The 10,704-nt window shown below is 46.5% G+C and overlaps 1 protein-coding gene across 1 annotated transcript in view; it reads left to right on the plus strand.

The window, feature by feature from the left end:
- Window positions 1-551: 551 nt before the first annotated feature.
- Window positions 552-10,704, plus strand: part of LOC100353508 (protocadherin gamma-C4) — a 191,400-nt gene continuing 181,247 nt past the window's right edge. Inside the window, exons 1-2 of the mRNA XM_070076234.1 lie at window positions 552-3,806; window positions 5,396-9,349. Of these exons, the coding sequence (XP_069932335.1) occupies window positions 6,920-9,349 (2,430 nt within the window). The 5' untranslated portion in view covers window positions 552-3,806; window positions 5,396-6,919. The remainder of the gene's footprint in view (window positions 3,807-5,395; window positions 9,350-10,704) is intronic.

The raw sequence follows: 10,704 nt of genomic DNA on the forward strand, positions 1-10,704 counted from the left end.
ATATGATACAGTCATGGCCTAGAACAAATTATTTCTCTCTTCCCAGTTTTGAAGAACAAACATTTATCCTTTTTCATTATTCTTTAAGGTGTGCCCTCTCTCCTTATGAACTTCCAAAGGCTATACAGTCACAAGATACTTGCCTACACTAACTAGAGAACTTCCTTCCTTGTCCACATCAGGTTAAAAAAGTGGCTCTCCCCAACTAAAGTCTGTCTTTCCATATGATTGAACTGACTTAGGCTATGTACCTGTCCCTTGCTCAGTAATACCTTGAAAATGACATAAGCCTGTGTTTTCAAAGTGGGTGAGAGAGAGTGACATTTGGCAACGTCCAGACATTCTGAGCTGTCATATGTCATATGTCATGTCTGTCATAATTGTAGGGGTAGGATATACTAGCATCTGTTGGGTAGAGACCGGAGTTACGTTACTGCTAAACATCCTGCAAGGCACTGAACAGCCCCCAATGACAAAGATTCAAAATAATACCAAGGTTGAGAAACCTACCTGAAACTTAACTTTTTTTTTTTTTTTTTTTTTTTTGGCAGAGTGGACAGTGAGAGAGAGAGACAGAGAGAAAGGTCTTCCTTTTCCATTGGTTCACCCTCCAATGGCCACCACTGCTGGCGCGCTGCGGCCGGCACACCACGCTGATCTGAAGGCAGGAGCCAGGTGCTTCCTCCGGGTCTCCCATGCAGCTGCAGGGCCCAAGAACTTGAGCCATCCTCCACTGCACTCCTGGACCACAGCAGAGAACTGGACTGGAAGAGGAGCAACCGGGACTAGAACTGGTGCCCATATGGGATGCCAGCACCGCAGGCGGAGAATTAGCCTATTGAGCCTCAGCGCCAGCCCGAAACTTAACTTTTTGAGCCTATAATTCCTAAGTACTACCCACACTTAAGCTACAAAGAAGCATTAGAAGAGAGGAAAACAGGTGGGCAACCATTAACATCCATGAAAGAACAGATTGGTTTTGGAATTACAGAAGTATATATGTATTGAAAAGTGTGGAGAGACATCATATTTAAATTAAATCAGTAAGCATACAATGTAATTACTGATGATTTTTTAGATTTTTACCAGTATTTTCTCTTTACAAAGATATTTATTTTGTACGTTATTGGATTTAGTGAGAATTCCTTTGTACAATTAAAAATTCTTTTTACAATGGATAACTCCTTACCCCACTTTTTTTTTAATAAAAAATTTCGATAGTGTATCTTCTTGAAAAGGAAATTTCGAGAAGAATTCTGTAAGAATTCTTAAATTTGGATCAACTTGAATAAATTAAAACATTTGATTCAAGTTTTGTGGAAAGACCTTTTATTAAAACGTCAAGAAGAAACCATGATTTTCACCCTTCTTGCTAAAGCAGCTGGTATTCATTCTACAGTCCCGGGAAGTAAAGCGCAATCGGACTTCCGAAGTAACATGCGGTCGATACCACAGTGGGCCTCTGGGTGCCGCTGTCGGCCAATCCGTTGCCAGAGCGAAAGCGAAGCGATCCTTGGGCAACTGTGACGCAGCGGACCCCGCATACCGGGAGACTCGGTACGTCCTCTCTCGCAATCTCATCTTGGGCAGAAATTAATGGCTCCAGGCGAGGCGCTGCACCTTCCTCCAGCTGGCTCTCGTCGTCCGGAAGCGTGGCGAGGCGCCCTGGGTTCCGAGAGGCCGCGGGAAGAGAGGCCCTGCACCTCGGGGGAGCGGAGCGGAGCAGTCGCTGTTCCCTCCTTGCTGCCGTTGTGCTGCCTGCAGAACTACGTGGCAGAAGCGCTTCCAGATTCCGGAAGAGAACGCTGGGGATCTAAAGGCGGAGAATCTCGCAGAAAGCCGGAAACAGCGGGTGAGTGTGAGAAGCCTCCCACCCGAACTTGAAAATGACAGGATTAATGTAGCAGGTTTGCCAAGGGAAGTCCCTAGGCCGTTTGAATTTGAAACCACTGGAAATCATACGAGAAGTTTTTCGTATACATGTAATCATCCTGGATATATTTAGTAGCGTGGTGACATTTGGCACGTTTTGTTTCAGAAATTCTGGGAAACGTCTTAATAGGGGCAGCATTTACTCTTAAATCCGTAGTAGATTTAGACGCTGGCAATAACTACAAATTTATCAGGTTAGTTTATATAACTCTCTCCCCTCCCGAATGTAAGGAGAGTACTAGAGCAGTAAATACTCCTGAGTAGCTGTTGAAACCCTGCACCAGAGGAGCAGAGCGGCCGCAGCTTGGTGGTGGGAAGGGAGCCGATCAGCTCAGTACAAGACACAGCCATGGATGCCAGTGCCGGTCCTTGGATAGCCCGCCTCATGTGTATAGCAGTCAGCCTCCCTTCCTGCAGCTCCTCTGCATTCTTCATGCGGTCCTTATTGGCTCCCATGACCTCCTTAAGGTAGAGCAGAGTTCTCTGCACTTTGCACAAGTCTCACAGGCATACAGAATCTATCTGCTGTCCAGTGACTATAGCAGTCCTTGATTTTACCATGGAAGAGAAGAGGGGAAGCTGTTTTAGGACCCATTTCAGAGTCCTGGTGGAAGTGGAGATTGAGAACTGTAGTACAGGTGACTTGCAGCCAGGTGTCTAGTCCAAACAGAAGTAAGCATTGTGGTTGCCCCCACAAAACCACAGAACTGGAAGCCCTGCTCTGCAAAAGTAGGTGAAAATAATTGCGGACAGGAAGAATCTCACTGGCAAAGATTTCACCTCCAAGAATTGCTAAATAATTCTCTTGTCAGCTACTGAGAGCTGGAAAGCTAAACGGGGAGCAGACCCTGAAATATGTCACCATCAGAGACACCCGCAAGGACAGGCTGTCCCTCTGCTCCAGCACAGGCACCACTGCGATATCAGCCGAATCAACAAAACCGCTCCTGTTTTCCATCAGACCGCCTGTTTGATCCGACGATCAGGACACCCACCCACGCCTCTATTGCACTTCAATGCTTTCAGCCCTGAAAGCCTCTGATTACTCCCTGACCAGTGACCTGGCACCTCAGGCGCTGCCATCTGTGTGTGGGTCAGCACAGAGTGCCCTGTGTTTGGGGAGACTGCCTTTGCGCCAACTGTGCCGCTGACCAGAACTTGATGGGCTCAGTGTCACCCTGAGCCTGCCTGGCTTGGGCACAACCACCACAAGAATGCGAGAAAGACCGCGTGTTGGGAGCTGCAACCTGGCGAAGACTTACTTACTTGACATTGCACCACACACAGTGCAACCCAGCTACCTGGTCATGCACGTGGATGCCAACTGGGGCGTGACTGCCAGCTGCCATTTCATGTGTTTCAAGGCAGCTAACCTGGCTCTTCAGCCTAGAGATGCACATGAGCTACATGTACACAGGGCTGCTACAGGTGATAAAACATGCAGCCCTCCAGGGTTTGCTGGTTGCTGTGTGAGATGGCAAGTCCGCATGCTTCACCTGGTCTTTGCCAACAGTTATCAGGGTTGCTGCCAGATCTTCCTGACAACCCTGGCACATTCCAAAAGGCAAGCCAAGCTCTGCGGTTTTACGAGATGATCACCTTGGCCTTGAACTCTGTGTTCATCTTCCTCGAAATGACTCTGGCCGTCACGTTGTACCTGCTGCACACTCCTCTAGCTTCATTGCTGGGAGCTGCTTTCAGCATGGTCTCTGGTCCAAGCCTGGATGTGGAGTGGTTCCCAACTTAAAGAAGGAGGATCTGAACTGTTCCTACAGTTAGCCTGGCTTCAGATGCTAACAGTGTTTCAACTGGATATTCTCTGGGAAGCCAGCAATGAAGCATTAAATGTTAACATTGGATTCAAATGTATTCGTGTGAGTTTTAACATTTTTAATTTTTATACATATCATCCTGTTATAAATCCTCTGGCTTTTTTGTCAGGGGAGTTTTCTTGGGTGGTTTTTGTGTATATTTTTATCTCTCTCTTTAGGTCACAGTTCCTTTGGGGAAAAGCTGTGCCTAGTAATAGATTTTTGGAAAGGTTATGCTTCCTATTAAATAGTCCCTTCCTGACAATAGTGAAGGAAGTTAATTGCATCTTTAAATTCTACCCTTGAATTGCATATACTTGTATTTGTCCTTGAGAAGCTGAAAAACTATAGATTTAGTTATACAAAAACAATTTTCTGTCCAAGAACTATTCTTGTGGGCTTTGATTCTTTCCTCATTTTCTGAACCTTTCTCAGTCATGATCTTCATAGGTTGGTTGACTGCCACAATCTGGCTTAAATTGTTTCTGAAAATGTCAGACTCTGGAATGCAGATAGCACAGTTCTCTAATTTGGGGGTAAAGATAAATACCTTAAACCTGGGGCATTTTAGTTGTAACCTTTTATTAATAAACATTGCAATGAGAAAAAGAAGGATGGTTGTGGCCTTATCTTCCTAGTTAAAAAATACTGCTGCTTAAGAAACCAACTTCTCAGCCAGCGCCGTGGCTCACTTGGTTAATCCTCAGCCTGTGGCGCCAGCATCCCATATGGGCACTGGGTTCTAGTCCCGGTTGCTCCTCTTCCAGTCCAGCTCTCTGTTGTGGCCCGGGAAGGCAGTGGAGGATGATCCAAGTGCTTGGGCCCCTGCACCCTCATGGGAGACCAGGAAGAAGCACCTGGCCCCTGCCTTTGGATGGGCATAGCACTGGCAGTGGTGGCCATTGGGGGAGGGGGGGTGTGAACCAACAGAAGGAAGACCTTTCTCTCTGTCTCTCTCTCTCACTGTCTATAATTCTACCTGTCAAATAAATAAATAAAAAAAGAAACCAACTTCTCTCAGAAGATAGTGTCATTGTATGAACACATATCATCCCAACAGACTAAAAATAAAAAATGTGGCTTTTTCCTTTTCAGTTATGAAGAATTAATAGCATAACCTCTTTGGGCTTAAATTTAAACTTTAAATTATATATTCATATGATATTTTTCTGATGAATTTCCAAGATCCCAGTGTTATTTCAAAATAGATTTGAGTGACTTTTAAAAACTTTAAAACCGCCGGTGCCGCGGCTCACTAGGCTAATCCTCCACCTTGCGGCGCCGACACACCGGGTTCTAGTCCCGGTCAGGGCGCCGGATTCTGTCCCGGTTGCCCCTCTTCCAGGCCAGCTCTCTCCTGTGGCCAGGGAGTGCAGTGGAGGATGGCCCAAGTGCTTTGGCCCTGTACCCCGTGGGAGACCAGGATAAGTACCTGGCTCCTGCCATCGGATCAGCGCGGTATGCCGGCCGCAGCGCGCCAACAGTGGTGGCCATTGGAGGGTGAACCAATGGCAAAGGAAGACCTTTCTCTCTGTCTCTCTCTCACTGTCCACACTGCCTGTCAAAAAAAAAAAAAAAAAAAACAACTTTAAAACCCACATAATACAGAGACGTTTCAGAAAAGAGGAAAACCTTAAAAACTTGTTCTTCAGGTTACATCAAGATGTTTCTCAGTCTGATGAAGAAATATCAAGATGTTCTAAAAACAGTGCTGTGATAGAGAAAAAGATAATCTGCTGAGCCTTCAAAACCAGAAAAAGAAAAGGAAAATGTTTAAAGAAATGAAGCCATTTTTCACTACCAACAGCTGCTTTTTCCTCACCCTCCAGAAGAGTCTAACTGATGGGAAGAGGGTCTTGTTTACCAGAGGAACCCTGTTTGAGCATCATGGAATGACCTAGAGGCCCCATTGTAAGTAAGTAAGAGGCACAGCTAGAAGGATACAACTGGTAGGTGCCCAAACATCTCTTAGAGATGTTAGGAGTACAACAGGTCCTCCAGTGTCCCCTGCCAATCTGCTTAAATTGTTTGGCTTCAAAATGACTACACAATCAGAACTAGAAACCACACAAGGCTTTGGAGTAAAAACTACACATGGCGTTGGAGCCATGGCACCAAGGCAACTTTTTCTTCAGGCTTAAGAATTTATCCTGATGACCATTATAGAATCAATGCTGATTTTTCCAAATGGTGATCCTGCTACATGATAAAGTTTTATAATAAACCATAATACAAAACACCACCTGTAACTCACTATTCTTTGTATATTATAAAATATCTTTGAAAGTATAAATTAGGAATTAAAATGTTCTACATGATACATGTACAAATTCTTAAGATTGTAGTCTTGTACAGCAAACTATTATGTTGGTATATCCTTTTCCTTATTAGTTTGCAAATGATTGGAGGAAAAACTACATTCCTTACTTTAAAAAGAAACACATGTTCTTCAGAATCACAAAATTTCTGGTAAATAAAGCACAGTGGAAGGAAATGGGATGGTCCGATTTTTTGGAAAGTCTAGCTTACATTCTAAATGGTTTTTTTTTTCTTCCAATTTTTTATCCTCTACTAAAACTTGGAAATTAGCAAGTAATCAAGGTACTACAGAAAAAGAGCAGGTACAGAACTGTCCTCCATAAAGTATTAACGAGTTCTTTGCTCCAATTTCCTGAAGAGCATAAAGAAAAACCACATAGCTTGGGGATACTAGGATTCTCTAGGGGACTGCAATTTAGCAACCTCTTGACATGGTTAAGTAAATGCACATAGTAGTTTTCTTTTCCATAAAGAAAATTATATATAGCAGAAGGATTAACTGTTTCTCTGACAATAATAACTTCCGGAAAGATCAGGTTAGGAACTATTTTTTAGGCGTGCAGTAACTGCTTAGGACTCTGGGCGCCGCTGTTCACCTATCTGGGCGATACCGGCAGTGACACACACGCAATGGGAAAAAAAAAAAAAAAAAAAAAAAAAAAAGACCCTTGCGCCTCCTAGAAGCTTGATCTCCGCCGGGCTGGCTGAGCAATGTCTCCCTGAAGCAGCCCAAATCCTGTTTCTGGGCGGTTCTCCGCTCGGAATTGCCCTGAAAACTGGGTTAACTTGGGCTCAGAAAGGCAGAGAAACACTACCTTTTGTACCGGACTGGAAGAAAACTAAGAAGCAAGAGAGCAATGGCGATTCTGGCAAAGCTGACTGGGTGTAGCGGGCTGACGCTGCTGTGCCTTTTTCTGGAGCTGCGATTGGACCCCGTGGCCGGGAGTATTCTCTACTCGGTGGCAGAAGAAACAGACAAAGGTACCTTCGTGGGCGACATCAGCAAGGACCTGGGGCTGGAGCCGCGGGAGCTGGCGGAGCGCGGAGTTCGCATCGTCTCGCGAGGTAGGGCGCCCCTTTTCGCTCTGAGCGCGCGCAGCGGTGGCTTGGTCACGGCGGGCAGGATAGACCGCGAGGACCTCTGTGCTCAGAGCGCACGCTGTCTGGTGAGCTTTAACATCCTTGTGGAAGAGAAAATGAAGCTTTTCCCTGTCGAAGTGGAAATAATTGATATTAATGACAACACCCCTCGATTCCAGTTAGAAGAACTGGAATTAAAAATGAATGAAATAACCTCTCCAGGCACCAGGATCCCTCTGCCTTTTGGGCAAGACCTTGATGTGGGTGTGAACTCTCTCCAGAGCTACCAGCTCAGCTCCAACCCTCATTTCTCCCTGGATGTGCAACAGGGACCTGATGGGCCCGAACGCCCAGAGATGGTACTGCAAACGCCCCTGGACAGAGAGGCAGCAGCTGTCCACCACCTGGTCCTCACCGCTTCTGACGGGGGCAACCCAGTCCGTTCAGGGACTCTGCGCATTCGAGTTCAGGTGGTGGATGCGAATGACAACCCTCCAGCGTTTACTCAGGCAGAATACCACATAAGTGTCCCGGAAGATGTGCCACTGGGCACTCGGCTGCTTGTGGTCAATGCCACCGACCCAGATGAGGGAGCCAATGGGGAAGTAACATACTCTTTTCACAACATAGATCACAAAGTAGCCCAGATATTCCAGTTGCATTCCTACACAGGAGAAATATCAAATAAAGAGCCGCTGGATTTCGAAGAATACAAAATTTACCCAATGGAGATTCAAGCCCAGGATGGTGCTGGGCTCATGGCCAGAGCTAAGGTGTTAGTCAAAGTTCTGGATGTAAATGATAATGCCCCAGATGTGAGCATCACTTCTGTCACCCCTGCAGTCCCAGAAAACTTCCCGCCTGGGGCCGTAATTGCTCTAATCAATGTGCATGACCAGGACTCCGAAGACAATGGTCACACCACATGCTCCATTCCTGGAAACCTACCCTTTAAATTGGAAAAGCTAGTAGATAACTATTACCGATTGGTGACAGAAAGGACTCTGGACAGAGAACTTACCACTGGGTACAACATCACAGTAACAGCAACAGACCAGGGAACTCCTGCTCTGTCTACTGAAACTCACATTTTGCTGATAGTGACGGATATCAATGACAATGCCCCAGAATTCCATCAGGACTCCTATTCTGCCTATATTCCTGAAAATAACCCCAAAGGTGCCTCCATCTTCTCTGTAAAGGCTCATGATGCTGACAGCAATGAGAATGCACAGGTCACTTACTCCCTGGTGGAGGACACCATCCAGGGGGCGCCCCTGTCCTCCTACATCTCCATCAACTCGGACACTGGAGTCCTCTATGCACTGCGCTCTTTTGACTATGAGCAGTTCAGGGACTTACAACTGAGAGTCACTGCGAGTGACAGCGGGGACCCGCCACTCAGCAGCAACGTGTCGCTGACCCTGTTCGTGGTGGACCAGAATGACAACGCCCCTGAGATCCTGTACCCCACCCTCCCCACCGACGGCTCCACAGGGGTGGAGCTGGCGCCCCGCGCAGCAGAGCCCGGATACCTGGTGACCAAGGTGGTGGCAGTGGACAGAGACTCGGGCCAGAACGCCTGGCTGTCCTACCGCCTGCTCAAGGCCAGCGAGCCGGGGCTGTTCGCCGTGGGGCTGCACACGGGCGAGGTGCGCACGGCGCGCGGCCTGCTGGACAGAGACGCGCTCAAGCAGAGCCTCGTGGTGGCCGTCCAGGACCACGGCCAGCCCCCGCTCTCGGCCACCGTCACGCTCACCGTGGCCGTGGCCGACAGCATCCCCGACGTGCTGGCGGACCTGGGCAGCCTCAAGCCTTCCGCCAGTGCGGACGAGTCGGACCTCACGCTGTACCTGGTGGTGGCGGTGGCCGCGGTGTCCTGCGTCTTCCTGGCCTTCGTCATCGTGCTGCTGGCGCTCAGGCTGCGGCGCTGGCACAGCTCTCGCCTGCTGCGGGCGTCGGGCTGTGGCGGGCTGGCGGGCGTGCCGGCCTCGCACTTTGTGGGCGTGGACGGGGTGCGCGCCTTCCTGCAGACCTATTCCCACGAGGTGTCCCTCACGGCGGACTCGCGGAGCAGCCACGTGATCTTCCCGCAGCCCAACTACGCGGACACGCTGCTCAGCATCAGCCAGGAGAGCTGTGAGAAAAAGGATTTTCTGTCAGCACCGCAGTCTCTCCTGGAGGACAGGAAGGAAGCGCTTTCTCAGGTAAACTTTCGTAGTGAATTTTAAACTGTCTTGATAAAAATCACTCATGATTTCACTGACTTGCCTTCACTCTCCCCATGACTACTACACAGTCTTATCCCCCACGTCTAGGACAGATTTCTATGACAAGTGCTGGAAAGTCTTGATCAAGTGAATCTACGTGTTTATATCTAGGCATGTTTATAAATGTGTGAGATTGAAAAGAACGTAATGATGTAGGTGGTTGGCATGAAGAGTATATGTGAGGTACTCTTCGTTTTGAAAAGAGGACAGCATTAGAAACCAGGAGGTCTGGCTTCCGATCTTCTGATACTTTTTTTTTTTTTTTTTTTTGGCTTGGCTCTTGCCAAATTATTCCATTACTCTGAGTTTACTATCCTCTTATCTGGATTGAATAGAAAAAAAAATTGTCAATGTTTAGTAGTTTCAAATTGCCTGAAGTCATAAGTACCTACCCAACTACCTCTTTATTTAATGCATATGCTATCTGTCGGTGTGCTGTGCTATTTTATTTGGGGACTTTTGAAGAATTGAAGGTGTGAAGTATTATTTTTTTGTCTTGCTAATATGAAATTATAGGAAGGTATAAAATCTGCAATTTTAAATTATTGTCGAGTATCTTAGCCCTTGGTTTAGTCTTTTATTGTGAGGTATTTTGTGCATAGTGAAGACTGCATCTGTGTGAATATGAAATGAGATAACAAAATGAACAACAGACTTCCTATGTGACTTGAGAAATAATTTTGAAGCCTCCTGACTTACACATACCTGGCATGAAAAGGACTAACAAAATCCAAGAATATACTCCACTTTATCATGTGTTAACTCTTCACAAGAAGAGGTATTTTATAGGGGAAGTAAGTCTATGCTTTGATTACTGTGCATAAAAAACAAAAAGAGGAAAGCAGAAGCAAGGTTATGTACAGGTGAACATGTGTATCTAAACAGATTAGGAAGTGATGAGCCAATCTAAAGCCATGGGGATTCTGATCTTGATTTACAAGCAAAGAACTGAGAGTGAGGCCCTGGCATCCAAATGCCTTGGAAAATCAGAAGACACAACTTCTTGGGTCCCTGCCACCCACACAGGAGACCCAAAAAGTTCCTGGCTCCTGACTTTGGCCATTAGAGGAGATGACTAGTGGATGGAAGATATTCTCTCTCTCTCTCTCTCTCTCTCTCTCTCTCTCTCTCTCTGTCTCTCTCTCTAACTCTGCCTTTCAAATAAATAAATCTTTTTTTAAAATCTTCACAATATCCTAAAAGAAAGTTTCAAAATTCTGATCACAGACAAAAACCTGGAGAAAATGAAAAAAGAAGGAAAAGCAAGAGAACCTTGGAAAAAACAGAATAGC

This window comes from Oryctolagus cuniculus, chromosome 6, assembly GCF_964237555.1.
Source record: "Oryctolagus cuniculus chromosome 6, mOryCun1.1, whole genome shotgun sequence".
In the NCBI taxonomy this organism is placed as follows: domain Eukaryota; kingdom Metazoa; phylum Chordata; class Mammalia; order Lagomorpha; family Leporidae; genus Oryctolagus; species Oryctolagus cuniculus.